The 16,792-nt window shown below is 36.5% G+C and overlaps 1 protein-coding gene across 1 annotated transcript; it reads right to left on the bottom strand.

The window, feature by feature from the left end:
• Positions 1 to 299: 299 nt before the first annotated feature.
• On the bottom strand, positions 300 to 16,019 carry LOC121409726 (sperm receptor for egg jelly-like). Its single transcript, XM_041601634.1, has 10 exons — positions 15,950 to 16,019; positions 10,540 to 10,836; positions 7,314 to 7,469; positions 5,510 to 5,614; positions 3,818 to 4,201; positions 2,860 to 3,410; positions 2,052 to 2,279; positions 1,402 to 1,585; positions 935 to 1,087; positions 300 to 496 (listed from the first exon to the last, which is right to left on the bottom strand). The coding sequence occupies exons 1-10, from the start codon at positions 16,017 to 16,019 to the stop codon at positions 300 to 302; spliced, it is 2,325 nt and encodes a 774-aa protein (XP_041457568.1).
• Between the last annotated feature and the right edge of the window lie 773 nt (positions 16,020 to 16,792).

The following is a 16,792-nucleotide window of genomic DNA, read 5'->3' as shown; positions in this document are numbered from 1 at the left end:
TGAACATTGCGAATAGGTAGATTGAGTAAGATGTCGGTGAAATTCAGCCGAGGATAATGACTTCATTTTCTGAGTTTATTTAAAATTTAGACATTTTCAAGTAGAAATTTTGCCACTCTCATATTGCATTATGATCAGTTCTTGTTATTCAATAGCCACGACCCATACAACTGGATTTTATGATCCTTCACCAAAACTATCCTCGAGCTTTAATATCAAGTCCGAAATTATGCATTCATATCTAAATTCTAACAATCATGTAAGATAAAGTTTTTAAATGATTTGATGTTTTCAGTGACTTACTCAATTTCTATTTCTGGCAAAAGCCCTGGAGTCAACAGGATGCTTTGTTGACTTGAACCGGATGCTCTTCCTTCTTTGGAAACAATGAGCCAGAAATTCAGAGTTACATTGGCTTTCAGGATGCTAGACATAATTTCAACCTTGGAAGAGTGTGAGTTTTCCAAGATTTCTTCATCTTCAAAACAGGCATCATCTATGAAAAGAGAAGAAAAAATGATAGGAAATATTCAAGTTTATTTTCTCTGAATTGATCCTTGTCAATCTTCTTTTTGATAATGCAATTACGTAAACATTATATTCTTCTCTTCATCTGTAGGTTACATTAAACAGTGATATCAGAAGATACCATCGTGACATTAAAGCAAATAATTAATTCATTGTCTAAAAAAAGTCAAGCCATTTGTGGCTGCCTCGGATTATCCACTGTGAAGCCCAGGAGATGGTGGGACACAACTATTGCTTAGCGGACTAAAATCTTATGATAAAGAATATACTGTAGTTAATGCACCTAATTTATAGATAAAGTGTCATACAGCTCATTTGCATGGTATGCCATATTTCACTCCCCCCTCTCATTCTTTCTCAAAAACAGCAAATGAATAAGAGAAAAATACAGATTGTTTTCTTGTACCTGTATTTTGCATAGCTTCATCCATAGACAAGTACATGGTTTCACCATCAACCATTACACAGTACCATACAAAGGTCAGATCACTGGATGACCCATCGGTCACATCAGGGTCATATGAAGTTGATCCATCTACTATCAAACTGGAAGATACACCTACAGATAAATGAGAAATTCAGACATTCACAAATTACAGTGACTTCCAGTCAAATATATACACACAATGAGAACACACAAACAGATGGTACAAACAAGTTTAAAAGCAAGTGTTCATGAAGGAATACTTCAGGTTGCAAAACAAATGTAAGAACTATTTAGCCAAGTAGAGTGACATTAACTTAGACAGTGGAGGGTAGGGTAGTCCTGTATGATTCCTGCCATTATTTACCGATTGGAGCTGAGAGGTTTCACTTGTATTGAATTGATTTCTGGGGGAGGGGATAAAAGTCAAGAATTTCTGATGGAAATACCGTGAGATCGAGAAGCTCCACCTTTGATTACTGCTACCAACGGAGATGGCAGGATTTCAAGCCAGGTGATGATCTGTTCTTCACCAGTCACCTCTCCTGATGTTCTATGATTCATCTCCACTTTGAGATTCAAGCTATGAATTCCATAAGGGAGTGTTCCTTGTGGAATTGTCACTTGAGGAATCTGGTAAAAGCATTGAAGAAATTACAATTGTAGGGTTTGTAATAGATTTTAAATTATTTAGTTAACATGTACAAAAACATGTACAAAAAATTGTTTTACAAGAACTTTTGAATGTATGTTTGTAATGGACTCATTATAAGAGCATCCATAATGTTGACCTCTCAACAATATTTTTCTTCAGATCCTACTGCAGAATATATTGGATTCATTGAGGCCAAATTCTAGAAGAATGCAATTTTGATACATAATATTTTCTTTTTACTTTTCAATATTGATTTTTCTATTATTTGCGATTGCATTAAAAGAATATTTAAGTGTATAACAATTATACATTTCAGTTTGTATTTATGAAACATGCTTCATTTACATTTATTTTCATATCACATTCTTTATACTAAGTAATCAATTTCAACCATATTGTCAAGTTAATCATACATGCCCAAATATATATTAATGATATATTTACATGTGTGATCTTTTCGAAGGCAATCACTGCAACATCATTTTCGTCAGATGTGAATATCCACCACTTGAAGTCAGAGGTCATAGGGTCATTGCATTCTTCATCAAGTTCCATGTTGGCTGAGATGCCAATGTCAGATGCTCTGAGGAACCCAGCTGGATGTGTGCTGTTGCCTTTTCCATTCACAAATCCAAGTTTCCTTATACACTCAGGTTTCTCAATCACATCTACCTGCATATGATGTACAATGACATTTTGTTCTTATGCCTTACACTAAGTTGGTCTATCCCTGACAAAGAAGAAATGCAGGAGAGAGCACAAGACTTATCTTTAAAATAGCTTACCTCAGTCAAGCCTACAGAAAGCGCACCTGGAACATTTATCAAAGGACTTGTCAGATTTTTTATTAAACATTTATCATAATGACAGTGATTCTCAGCCAATCAAAATCAAGGTCATCAGACCTGACAGCTTGTCAGACAACAAATGCTGAAACGCTCCCTACATTAATCATAGGATGAATATTAATCAGTTTTAGACTGTCATATTGTCACATCTTCTAACTGATACTTACCCTCAACCCTCCATCTCCATTATTCATTTCTAGTTTACAGTATTCATTCATTACTTTCCCATAAATATGTTTCTTGCAATGTAAATTTAACAGTGTAGTTTGTAAAATTGCACTGAATCAAAATCTAAACAGGATTAAAGCTGAAGTCTTAACTAGAAAAATTATATGCAAATGGAAATGCAAGTGTCAAAATAAACAGTCTTACAATGGTTTAGATGTATAAAGATGGATACTTACTTGAACTGAAAAGGCCAAAATTTGAAATATCTCTGCTGTTATCGTACGAGATCCAATTTCTGAATACAGATGATTTTGAAAGCTGGCAAAAAGTCCCTCCATAGAAGAAGTGCGGTCTATCAAGGGATCTGGGATGTCAGCTAAAGACCAATAAGTTGGGTTTGCAGTCGAGCAAGCACTACCATCAAAACAGAAGGTATAGTTGGAATACTCAACAATGTCATCTGTGAGAAGAGCACACCAAACTTCTCTGCCAGCATAAATATGAGCAGGGCAGAGAATGTTTATTGTGGGAAGTACTGTTGCATTCACAGTAGATGTGAGGTTGTGGGTGGTCCCGACAGCAATTGCATTAATGGCAAAAAGTGAAGATACTGGGAAATTGACAAGCACTGCATCTTCAGAGTAGACTGTATGTTCAATTGATTCACCTGATAGATGGTCTGTGATAGACCAAATGATCTGAGCTGAAAACGGTTGAAAGGGGCCAAAGATAGATGCAATAACAAGGATTGTGTCATTGACCTGGAAGATGTTATCAAGGCTGGATTCTGTGAATATCAAGTAAAAAAAGACAAAAATATTATTACAGCAGCCTTAGATTCAGACTATGTATGATGACCATAAGTATGCAGCATATACAGGTTTTTAATTATGTGGGATTCTCGTAAAATTCTATTAAATAGAGACAATATGATAAAGAAAGTAACTAATCATATTTGGTTTGTGAACATCAGCAACTATTAATGGTGTTGTTGGGATAAAGCTGACCTTGAAAGTACATTAACTACATTAATGCACTGTAAGTAATTATGGTCACCAAGCAAAAAGCCGGGGTAATAATATCCAAGTCCTTTGGAAGCGCATAGAGACGTTATATTCATAATGTGATATGCGCTACACAAGAACTGTTTATTATTGTTAATATTATAATGCTCATCACAGCTCAAACTCTTACCATAGTTGGAATACATAATCAGCTCCACAATAATGAAACTAGGTTCAATAGTTGGCACCACATGAGCCGACTCTGAAGAAGCAGAAATTGTTGTAGAAGGTTGGGTTGTTGCTTTTCCGGTAGTGCTTGCCGTTGTAGTCCTTGCATGAATAGTAGAAGTTTCATGGACAGTAGTGGTAGCAGATGTGGAAGTGGGAGGAACTGTGGTAGATGCAAGATGAGTGGTAGTGGCATGTGGACTTGTCACAGGATGAAGAGTACTGTTTACAGCATGGGCTTTTTTGCACACAGAGTGATGTGAACTCAAGCACCCCTTCCAAGTCCATTCTCCGTGTGGACTTTTAATTTTAACACAATCACGGCTTTCATCTTGATGGCTGTTAGCTATGTTAAAATAAAAATATATTCTACAGTGCATATCAAAAAAAGTTTACACTTTGAAAAAGCCCTGGTAATCAAAAAATATACAACTTGTGGGTAAATTTTTACACATATAATCTTAGGTTTGGGTCTCATCTTTCCAATGAAAGTAAAAGTTTTGACAGAAAGTTACACTTGAGTGAGCACTGCCCATTTTTGTAAAGCTCGCAGAAAAATGTTTGGGCAGAAATGCTAGTTTTCATGCTGTGTCAAGGGGAAAGGGCGAAATCAAATTTACCCTGCAAAACATTTCTCATACATTTCCCTTGCACTTTAGTCAATTGAAATAAAACAGATACATTCAAGCATTTTGTAACAATTTTGCCACCAGAATTGAAATTTCAACTCTTAGTAAGCACAACCTTTTACCCTTTTTGTGCCAGCTGGATCTGAGGACATAACTAAATGTGAATAAAAGTTTATATCAGACATCTCCAGCATTTTTTCAATAAGTTTTTATCATTTAAAGTGGGTTTACATTTCATATTTTTATTTCATACTTGTTTCTCCACACCTTTTCCAAGCTTGACAATGATTAACAAAATGAAAATCAAGCCTAAGCCATTTCATATAAATCGCAACTCAGTGTAAAGCAAATATCGTCACGATGACCTTGGTGTGTGGGGGGTGGGGTGCAATGCTCTCTTCGAAGTGTTTTGGGCAAGGAAACAACTTAAAAAGGTAAAAGATATCTTCAAATCAATTTACTAGCTAAATTCAACGTGTACTTCATGATTAAGGTCTACTTTTATTCGCTTAACTATTTCCAAAGTTCTGCGCAAATCATTTTCACTAACTTTTCAAAAGTAAGTGGTGCTCACTTAAACGGAAACATTTTTCGACAGTTACATCGTCATTGGCTTAAATGGATCTGTACCAATGTTAAAATCTGGAAAAATCTTCGGGATATTACAAATATGTAATTTCACAGGATTTTTTCTAAGTGTAAACTTTCTTTTGATCAAACTGTATAGCAATTCTGAGAGCAATAGGAAAAGCAAATGACAACAAATTATATGATAAGAAATAATTCTTGTACAAAGTTGATTTCTCTGAATGTAATTAACCAATATGACTTGGAAGAGTAAAGGATTTTTTTTAAGAAAAAAGCAATCAATACTTTAAAGCAAATTCATGTACAGTAGCAACTTTATAATATCATACAAGTATGCTTCACTAACTAGCAAACAATTTTTGAATTACTATGAAATTTGTATCCCAAGCTAAGAAAAAAAGATGAGTCACAGCATTTCTATTAATTCAAATGATTACCTGCAAAATTTTCAAAGTCAATGGGGGTTCCATCTGAAAAAGTAGTATATACTCCTTCACTTTCCACATCAGTTATTCCTATCCATGAATGACTTTCAATGGATCCTGAAATAAAATGGAAAAAATATATTTGATAGTGAAATTTGGTTAACCTGGAGTAAAGTTTTTTTTAAAAACTTTAAAGAACACATTTATTTATATTTAGACATATGGTTGTAAAAACAATACAGCATTAAAGAGAATATAAATTTATATGTGGATATGCCAAAAGGGCTTCCTTAAACCAGCAATGATAAGTTTCTGATAGTTTTCTGCTTTTTATTCAAACAAACTTCATGCTACATACAGGGTGAATTTTTCTTTAAAACTAAACAATAGAAATTTAAGTTTATTTGTTTTGAATGAAAAAAAAAATAAAAGGAATACTTCAATGTAAAATGATATTAATTTTTTTTTTTCACTTTTTACTAATTCTATAATAAAACTCAACATAAACATAGATCCATCATGTTTGAAGTAAAGCTTTGAAATTGGGGACTAGAATGTTGCAGAATCTACTTCCAGAGTTAAAAGTGAAATTGACAACTGGTAACATAATAATGTAAGTTTTATGTATATTCACAGTGGACTGGAATATTTTATATTCAGACCGTAATGTCACTAAATAAAACATATATGTACAGGGATTTGGTGTATATTGACTTCAAATGGGATGTTTTAGTACAAAAGGATTATACAGGCATATTTCATTAAACAGAAATGATGAACACACAGGCCCTAAGTACATTATGCGCTATGAACGCCTAGCTTAGCCGGGTAATATAGGAGCGCCTTGAGCACCTAACAAGGTGGAAATATGCGCAATATAAATATCCTATATCATTATTATGTTCAATAAAGTTATGAAAAAAATATTTCTTATTTAATATATATATTGCTCAAGAATAAGTCAAAATTAACAGGTTTTGGGCTTTCTTGTGCTTTTCAGCCAGCCTCAAGAACAGGATGTCATGCTGTGTTAGAAGCATTGAGATTCCAAAGGTTTGTACACAGAAAAACTTTTCTCCTTTTTTTCATTATGAATTTGATTTTTTAAATTTATTTACAGAAGAGACAATTATTCAGCTCTCAGATAGATGGCATCCTACAACTCTTCACTAGTTTTTGTGATTTCTTTGTTTGGCTCGTATTGGGCCTAAATTGCTGTATTACTTTGGTCAGGAAACATTGTTATACATAATCTAAATGCAGATAGAACCGGAAAGCTGCATCAAAAGCAAAGGAAACAAAATATGGCAAAAACTAGTCTAAAGCTGCAGATTTTATCAATCAACCTTGCAGGAAAATATATTTATATCTCTATGTGATAGAAGCATAGAAAACAAAATGTGTAATCTGAAAGCAGAAAAAAAAATCACCTGGTTTTTCTATATACAAACCTATAGTATCACAATGATTCTAATACAACATGACATTAAGGTCTTGGGGCCTGTGGAAATCACAAGAAATCATATTTTTGAAGCAGATAATTGGAGCTATTAGTAAGCAAAATGCTCAGCTGGTAAGCAGTGAAAATGCATGAAAGAAGGCTGCATTTGCTGTGTTTAGTGGTTTACAAGCTTTTGATTGGTATATCATTTGTCATTTAGGTGTCTGTCTGGGTATTCAAAAATTGTTTGTATTGCTTTCATGAAGTTTCATTCTAATCTCTGTAATAGTGACAGGCATATTTTTATAATACTCCATCTCTATGCTTGCTCTCTCTCTCTCTCTGTATTCCTTTCTCTTCACTTATAATTCTTACCAAGTATAAATGAATTCTCGTCTTCACTATGTATGCTGGCTAAGTCAGCACCAAATCCAGAACAATATTCTCTTGCTGAATCCCAAGATTTCCCACTTTCCTCAAAAAGATAACAGTTTCCGTCATTATAAACCCAGTCAGTTTCACAGAGAGAATCTGAGGAAAAAGAGATTGGGGAGTAGGGTTAATATGTATTAATTGACAATTTTTCCATAAAAATGATGAAGATAAGATATCATTACGACAATCAATTTCATTATACATTAAATAAGGACACAAATAAGTGAACTGTTCAATCATAAAAGGGTTAGATGATGGTTGAAGACTTGCATGGTGGTATAAACAATCGCAGAAATGGTTTAAGCTACATCATGTGTAAAGTCCAGAAAGGAATAAGAGAAAGTGAATAAAAGTAGAAGTAAAATGGAGAGATGACAAAGTAAAGGCTAAAGATTAAAGTATCTATTTGGAAATGAGTGTAGTTCTAAAAACAACTGTAAACCAAAAAGATTAGAAAGCTTGCAAAGTAGGCAAGATGAGAGGCTGGCTAGAATTTGAGAGAGAGGTGAGAGAGACCTGAGTAAATGAGGAAGCTGGCTTAAAATATGTATTGTTCTAACTTAATCTTTGCTTTGTTAGAAACAAGTTTTAACAAAAAATAATACTGATCCCAACTTGTCCATCCCTCAATGTCTACTTGTCTTGATTTTGATAACTCCCCACTCTCATTCAACTCTGATCCTATGCAAGATTTTCAATAACAATTGTAAGAGGCTGTGAAAACCATTGAATAGCAGGGGGGAAATACTTGGGGCTTTGGGAGAATTTGCCCTGAAAAGACCAGAGAGCTCTGGAAAAACTAGAGCTATCATGGAAGGTGATTAATACCCCCACCGTATGTCATTATCTTGGCAACTGTTTCAAACACATGGAAAAAATATGTCTTGCCTAGTATTACCCACAAACCAATGTGTGAGCTAAATATAATGAGTAGTTAAAAACAGGTGAAGTGGTTCAAACTGCAAGATTTTTACCTAATAGTCTTTTGACATATAATATGTTGTTACCATAGCAACAAGAAAAATATATGCCCTGCACATCTATACCTCAAGACTAATGTGTAAGGCAAATTTCATGAGAAATGGCTGAAAACTGATGACAAAGTATGAACCAAAAGATTTTTACATAATTTGGAGCGTATATGTTGTTAAAGCCCCCTTACACCTGACCAAATGTAGGTGGAAGGGTGATGAATGGGAAAAATCCATGAAATGCATGCAAATTCAAATAAAATTTCCATCAAATCATGCAATCAGTAACTATTGTCAAATTTTATCAACGAACGGTAAGCGAAGGATAAATATGACATGCAAAGGATGTCAATTTTTTTGTTCACCTCTTCGAGTAAATTGCAGCCGAAGGCGAGTGAAGGGTTGATATAACCCAATAAGACGAATGAACAGTGAGCAATGGTTTGATATGGCGTGTCATTAGAAACAAAGACAAGGGAATAGATTGGGCATTCTTGTACCTTTGGCTGCGCTCCTCGGGGTGTAAAAAAGCAACCATGTCTATCTGGATTTCAATATGGCCAGAGAAGTCACCCAAGCAACATGCCTACAGTGAAAGGAAGTGGCAAAAGCAGAGGGAAGGTACAAAAGACTACATCTACTGGGAATTAAATCCACAACCTCAGGATGTTCACAACCACAGTCTGAAGTGCCGCCTCCTCCTAAGAGTCCCACAGACTAACGATCTACCGGTCCACAGTCACAGCCATGGTCACGGTCTTCTACGCCTGCACGGTCTCAAACGCTGTCTCTATATCAACACCAAGAGGATGCCGCCAGTAATGCCAGTGATGATGATGATATATATGCTAATCCACAACTAGGTGCCAGCACAAGGTAATATTATAATTTGGTAAACAATTATTGAAAGCTTGTGATGTATCCATTACAATACTTTATCATAATAATATTATATTATACAAAGCTTTTTTCTGCATGTCTTTTACAGTCAGTGTGGTGGCAAGAAGAAAACAAGTGGCAGAAGGAGGAAGGACGGCGGGAAATGAGGACGAGATGGTCGAGTTCCTCCAAGACCATTGGTCCCTGTGGAACATTCACAACAAAGACTATGGGAACCGGGACATCCGCCAGTCATTATTGCAGCAATTATCCCAGTCTGTACAGGTCTCAGGTAAATATATCATACTATACTAGTCACAAAAAGTTAAGAATCATCTTTCATTTGTTGTAAAGCTGCTAATTCCAGGCAAAACAAACGGAGCCCTACATTAAAATCTCTGAATATGATTTTACATGCTGAGTATGATTTTATGAGTTTACATCCCATTCAACTTGTTCATGGATGTTCAAAACTTCAAATTACTCCTTTTTATGAATGTTTGACCCAATGCGCCTGACAGAAGATTGCATAAACGATAAGATGCATGTAAACAAACTTTGCTGAATAGTTATCATTAGGTATTCAATGAATTATGGTTACGCATTCCCAGTAATAACCTTAGGACAGACACATGGTAACAAGAAGTTACAGAACAGAATTTACTTGTGATCCTTTTTGTGAGTAGTTTATTTCAATGCAACACTGAATAATCCATATGATACAAATATAATAATAATACAATATTTTTGTATATTCCAGTCACTGATAAATCGAGGGCTGGTTGAAGAGGATGAGGGATACCATTACTAAGCTGGCAAAGACCAAGTCTGGTGATGCTCTGGAGGAACTGACCTACAAGCAAAACTGGATAGTACATTAAGTGGACACCTACATGTAACAATGTGATTTATTCTGTCATAAAAGTGACCCTTACATAATAGCTGATCACTAGAACAAAGAAATAAGACGGCAAGTATCCACCTAATGTTATATCCTAACTAAACATCTTTACCTTGAAACTAATGCATGAGCCAAATTTCATGAGAATTTTTAATAACTGAGGAAGTAGTTCAAACTGCAAGATTTTTACCTTATTTTTGCCATAATATACTGTTCCCATAGCGACGTAATTTCTAAAAACATACAAAAAATGTGTCTTGCACATCTTTACCCCAATACAATATGTGTGCCAATATCCAATAGGGTCTATTACAATAACTAAATTGGACTGGTGAGCTAAAAAAGTAGCCCCAGATTTTTATCTTTATCCTTGAATAACATGATACTAGAAAAGACTCATTAGGTTTAGAGGTACCTTCACATGTGTAGGTGATATTTAGATACTTCCGTGTTCCTGAGCATGGATCTCCAGAAAGATCATTCTCAGCTTCCACTGTGCATTGTGACTGACCATTGCAGAAAGCCAATTCAGGGGCCACATCCAAGACACAATCAGTTGTGTAACTCAAGCCACAAGTGGATGCATCAGTTCGCCCATAGACAGAGGATGAGATACTGATAAGATTTTCACCACAGTCTATTACTCCATCTTGGTTCTCACAAATAATCTCAGTCTCTGTATTTAACAAAAACAAAACAATCGCAAACAAGCCTTACATTTATTTATAAGGCAAAGCCACTTTTCTAGAGGGCACATATCTTCTTTTGCTTCTTGTTCTTCTTCCTCTCTTGCTTCGGAGATTAGCAGATAGATCCTGCGTATCAATGCACAACAAATTTCCATGGCCAAGCCCATTCACCATTGTGAAAAAAAAATCATATTTCAAGTTTGGCTGCATTCTCAATCTAAACATATAGGATGAAAAAATTACTATGATATTAGCTTTTACAGGTAAAGATGAGTGCAAGTGATCAAAGCTTTTTAATAATAATAATAATAATGATACATAGGATTGATACAGAGTCTTTTCCATTTTGACTAAATGTTCAACGCTCTTAGATTTAAAGAGAGCAAAATGTATTAAAAGTGAAGAGTACTTAAAGAAGTACAAGAAAAGATACATTATAATTGAAGAGAAATTTCTGTCTTCAATTCAAACCTATTTTAATGGGCAGCAAGTCTCAGTGATTTTACACTCTGCATTCTGTGAGATTTCACTGCAGTATCTTCCCAATTTCACTTCAGAATCAAGACTTTCTCATGTGAAATGTGAGACAATTCAAAAGAGTGAGATCATGAGCTATCATGATTTGAAATGTCATTCTGAATCAAGCCAGCTCGGTACGGCAGTCTTTTTTCAGGTTCTCAAGACCAACACCATACTTGAAATCACCTTTGTGTTCCATACATGTCTAAAGGGGCATTGCAAGAAACTTGCGATCAATTGCAAGTCTATTTTTGTTCCCGAAATCAAGCACATGCCATGCAATTAATTTGCAATTTTGATTGCTAATCTGCTCCATGAAACAATGAAAGTAATCTGATTTGCTATAATTAAAAGTGCTCAACAAATTTTAAAATTGCAGCAGAATATTTGCAATTGATTGCAAATATTTTCTTGCAACACCCCTAGGTCTCCCAAAAAATTTAGTCTAGATCCTGATGACGTTAAAATTTTAACAAACTTCATATAGATCTAAATTTATTTAGAGTCTAACTTAACGTTAGATCCATCCTAGGTTGATGCCTCTGATTTTAGATTGGAAACACAAAGACAAATGATTGACGAACCAGACGTCTGCTCTTAGGCATAAAAATTTTTGGATTTTACATGTAGATCTAGGCCTAGATCTCGTCTGCTATGCAGACTCCTTGAATCAGCTGTGGTAGACACACTGCAGATGTGGGTCTACATTTGTAGACTAGCCTAGATCTACGATGTAGGTCTAGACTAGAACCCCTATATCTAGATCTACTTTGAAAAACTGGTAGACTAATGATTGTATTCTTAAAATTGTAATTTTTTTCTGGCTCTTCTAACGTTAGATCTAAAGTTTGTTTCTCCTATTGAAAGCGAGATTTTACGAGATATCAAAGAGGGTGAGGCAGCAAACACTTTTCCCCAGGTCTAGATCTAATGTAAACCAAAAGCTTCGCTCTCTGTTACCGGTCTCTTGTTTTTTCCACTGAACTCTGTTTGGCTCCACTCACCAATTACAGAGACCAGAGTTATAACTCAATCTGTACAGGGACTCAATAATGGCCATATGTTTACATATTAAGTTTGGATAAACCAGGAAAGTGGGAGTTGAGCGACAGCCGAAGTAAGTCACTCTTTTTTTCCTTCTTAGTTTAATTTTCCCGTTTTGGTGCATATCAGGCCAAAACTTTATGTTGGTCCAGTTCTTTTTATATATTTTTATATAAAGAAAAAATTAAAGAGCCCTGTCAGGGGATTTTGCATTGTTAAGCCCCTATAATGGCGGCTGCAAGATCGCGAGCTGTGTACGAGGAGAAATTGAAAAAAAATTTCAAAAATGTTGAAAAACTCCACAAAAAAACGGCTGCCAGGTGTCTAACTCTATGGCTTAGCAGACCCTACCTCTGGCGAAGGTTCGGCACTACACTTCACTACCGCTAAACTCTGCTCCACCTATCTAACTAGTTAGGTCGAGCGGAGGTAGTGGAGCCTATTCCGAACTCTTGCCTGAGGTTAACCATTAACCAAGGGAGCCCAGGCCAGGGCTTACCGTGTATTTAGCCATAGACACAGGACTAACTGTTAAGCAGAGATGCCAAGTTCAAAGACCAGCTATGCGTGAGATTTTTCTGTGAATCTGAGTGAGATCACAGACATTGTGTACAATGTATGGGAATAGGCTGTGATAGTAGCGTGAGACAGAGATTTGAGGGGATGAACAAGAGTCCAAAATGCTCGAGTCTCACGCATAATGCGTGAGACTTGGTAGCTCTGGTTCAGGTAAAAAAGTTCTGTCGCGATACCTCTCCTAATTCTTTCTAAATTCATAACAAAATGACAGATCGAGATTTTGTAGAAAAAGTCTAGATTTTTCGCTTTTTTGACAGAGGTTCCAGAATCCAGTCGACTGGAAGTGGAACCTCAAAAAACGTCTGTGCCTCGATGTCAAGATACATTACTGCAACACGTTCTAATCGTGGTAGGCCTAAGTGCATAATTTCTGTTTTTACAATTCAGTTTGATAAATATTTTGACCATAAATTAGCCTAGTCCCTTGTCTATATGATCAAATACACGGTAAGCCCCTGGCCTGGGCTTCCTGGGTAATAGCCTGAGCCTGAGGTAAAACAAACCCCAGCCCCGCGGCACAGTGCATGCCGTGGGATTGGACCCTGGCCTTTGGATTGGACTTATGATGGGGTGTCCAAACTTCGCGCACTTTTCAAAAATATTTATCAGACAATTTATTTTTCACAAAATATTCATAATTTATACAAAACCAATTCACTAAATAGTTACCACATTGACGGCAAGGTCGTAAACTATAAAATCATAGACGAAAATGTAAAGTAGGTCAAGGGGTTTCGCCGGTATCGCGATCTCAAAATTCTATTCAAAAGTGTGACCTAACTTCGCGCACCAAAGATTTTGTGGAGATTTAAACAAAAACTCAAGCTCAAAAAATGAAATATTTACATCAGATTGATGGCAAAATGCTATAGAATCGGTTAGTACCACATTTAATTGACATTTTTGATGATTTCTGCTTGCAAAAGGGTGATATCGTGATGCATGTTGATTTCTTCAAAACGGGCGCTAAGTGGGAGTTGAGCGACAGCCGAAGTCACTCTTTTTTTCCTTCTAAGTTTAATTTTCCCGTTTTGGTGCATATCAGGCCAAAACTTTATGTTGGTCCAGTTCTTTTTATATATTTTTATGATAAAGAAAAAATCAAAGAGCCCTGTCAGGGGATTTTGCATTGTTAAGCCCCTATAATGGCGGCTGCAAGATCGCGAGCTGTGTACGAGGAGAAATTGAATTTTTTTTTTAAAATGTTGAAAAACTCCTCGAAAAAACGGCTGCCTGGTGTCTAACTCTAGGGCTTAGCAGACCCTACCTTTGGAGAGGGTTCGGCACTACACTTCACTACCGCTAAACTCTGCTCCACCTATCTAACTAGTTAGGTCGAGCGGAGGTAGTGGAGCCTATTCCGAAGGGAGCCCAGGCCAGGGCTTACCGTGTATTTGGCCATAGACACAGGACTATCAACTGTTAAGCAGAGATGCCAAGTTCAAAGACCAGCTAAGCGTGAGATTTTTCTGTGAATATGAGTGAGATCACAGACATTGTGTACAATGTATATGGGGATAGGCTGTGATACTGATAGTTGCGTGAGACAGAGATTTGAGGGGATGAAGAAGAGTCCAAAATGCTTGAGTCTCAAGCATACTAGTAATGCGTGAGACTTGGTAGCTCTGGACTCTGGTTAAGGTAAAAAAGTTCTGTCGCGATACCTCTCCAAATTCTTTTAAAATTCATAACAAAGTGGCAGATCGAGACTTTGTACAAAAAGTCTAGATTTTTCGCTTTTTTGACAGAGGTTCCAGAATTCAGTCAACTGGAAGTGGAACCTCAAAAAACGTTTGTGCCTCGATGTCAGGATACAGTCATTACTGCAGTGTAACATGTTCTGAGACCTTCATCCATATATAGGCACGTATTGTATTACCGGACACTATCATATTTCCGGACGCGCATATTACTGCGTATGAAATCAATTTCGTTCCGTATACTTCCGCAGATCAATTTCACAGATCAATTCAAAGAACAAGATTGCAAAAACAAGGCGAAAAAATCCAACTTTTACCTTATTTTTCTCTAAAATGACAGAAAACGCTTAAAATATCTTATAACATAGTTTTGCATTAACAATTGATCCCAATTGATCTATTTTCTGATGGAAATACGGGCCTAATTATTTGCCGAATTTTAATCTCGTCCGCTCCATCGCTCAGATCGTCGACGGCTAGTTCTCAAGGTACTCGGTAGTCCGGCCGTGCGCGAGGTTTACCGTGATAGATCTAGAGCTAGAGAGCCGTCAACGATCGACAGCGCATCGATCGAACTTGATGACCGAGGGTCACGATATGAACGAGCATATTAATACTGGAAAGTGCCATATCGAACGCGCGATAAAAAATGAAATTGGTTAGCAAACACAAATTTATTAGGTCCTACAAAGATCTGCTCAGAATAAAAGCAAACAAAAACTTAGAATTTACTCATGATATATCATGAAAAAATCACACGCAATTCTTTCTTACATCAATGTAATCAAGAATATTTTTACCCACCCGGCGCGCGTCCGGAATTATGATGTAATTTGTCATACACGAAAATAATTGTTTTTCGCGAAGGGTATGCGGCAAGTGCGGTGCAAAGAAAACGGTTGGAAAATATAATATAATATAATTTCGTCATATTCATAATTTTCAGAATATTTGGAATAGCAAGTGATAATTTTTCTTGATTGTATTTCCTCTAGTTGTCATTTTTTAAGCACTGAAATAAAGGTGTCCGGCAATAGGATACACTGCCATACCGGTAATCGTGGTAGGCCCTAAGACTAAGTGCATAATTTCTGTTTTCACAATTCAGTTTGATAGATATTTTGACCATAAATTACCCTAGTCCCTTGTCTATGGCAAAATACACGGTAAGCCCCTGGGCTTCCTGGGTAAGCCTGTGCCTGAGGTAAACTAAAAGTTAAAAACAAACCCCAGCCCCGCGGCACAGTGCATGCCGTGGGATTGGACCCTGGCCTTGGCTTTGGATTGAACTCACCTGCGCCAGCGATGTAGACGTCTACCTTCACGATGAGCAAAATGAAGAAACTGAAAGCAACATTCCACATGGCAGTAGAACACTCCACAACGCACTACGAAATGATGAGCAATCAATGTCGTTTTCCAGGCCAAGATATGTGTTTGCACACTATCTGCAGTACTTTCAAACCAAATGTTAGTGTTAGTTGTTGTGGTCCAAAACACCTACCGGTACCGGTAATTGACAAAATCTTGATCAGGTAATCATATTAATCACGCGCGCGATACGCGACGGTATGCATTATCGATTTTGACGTGAAATTTCGATCGATCATGGTTGATCGAGGCGCTAGCCATGATTGGCGGCGATTGGTCCAAAGTTTCTGGTTGCTCGAGCCTCGGCCTTATGCAGGGGCGAATCCAGCCTTCGCCAATAGGGGGGGGTTCAGCCATATTTTCCCCGATAGGCCGCTCGAAGATGATTTTTGGTTTCTTTGAAGGGGTAGTCCTAATCAGGGTGACCAGATTTTACAAAATGAAATACGGGACAATTGACAAATAGAGATCAACAAAGAAGCCCACGCACAGTGTTAGACTTGTGAAAAAAATAAAAATTGGAAGGGAGGGTTAACGAAAGAATGAAGAAGAGAAAGAAAAGAGATGAATTGAGAAGGAAAGAAAATGAAGGAAAAATATAAAATAACAGAAAGTTAGAATAGAAGGATGAAAGAAAGAATAAAAGAGAAAAAAAGGTTTCCGTCATTCTTTGAAATGAATATAGAAAGGAAAGGAAGGGAAGATGAATAAATGTGTGAAAGACAAAATAAAGGAGAGAAAAGGAAAAAGTAAGAAAATGAGAGGA

The sequence above is a fragment of the Lytechinus variegatus genome, chromosome 2 (assembly GCF_018143015.1).
Source record: "Lytechinus variegatus isolate NC3 chromosome 2, Lvar_3.0, whole genome shotgun sequence".
NCBI lineage: Eukaryota > Metazoa > Echinodermata > Echinoidea > Temnopleuroida > Toxopneustidae > Lytechinus > Lytechinus variegatus.
This window is presented reverse-complemented; position numbering and strand designations above follow the sequence as displayed.

Excerpts from the sequence above, each read along its gene's own strand:
- LOC121409726 (XM_041601634.1), bottom strand. The coding sequence starts at position 16,019 with ATGTGGAATGTTGCTTTCAGTTTCTTCATTTTGCTCATCGTGAAGGTA. Across the intron at positions 7,470-10,539 it reads TATCACCTACACATGTGAAG|ATTCTCTCTGTGAAACTGAC; the intron begins GTACCTCTAAAC and ends CTTTTTCCTCAG. Across the intron at positions 1,586-2,051 it reads CCTTCGAAAAGATCACACAT|ATTCCTCAAGTGACAATTCC; the intron begins GTAAATATATCA and ends TGCTTTTACCAG.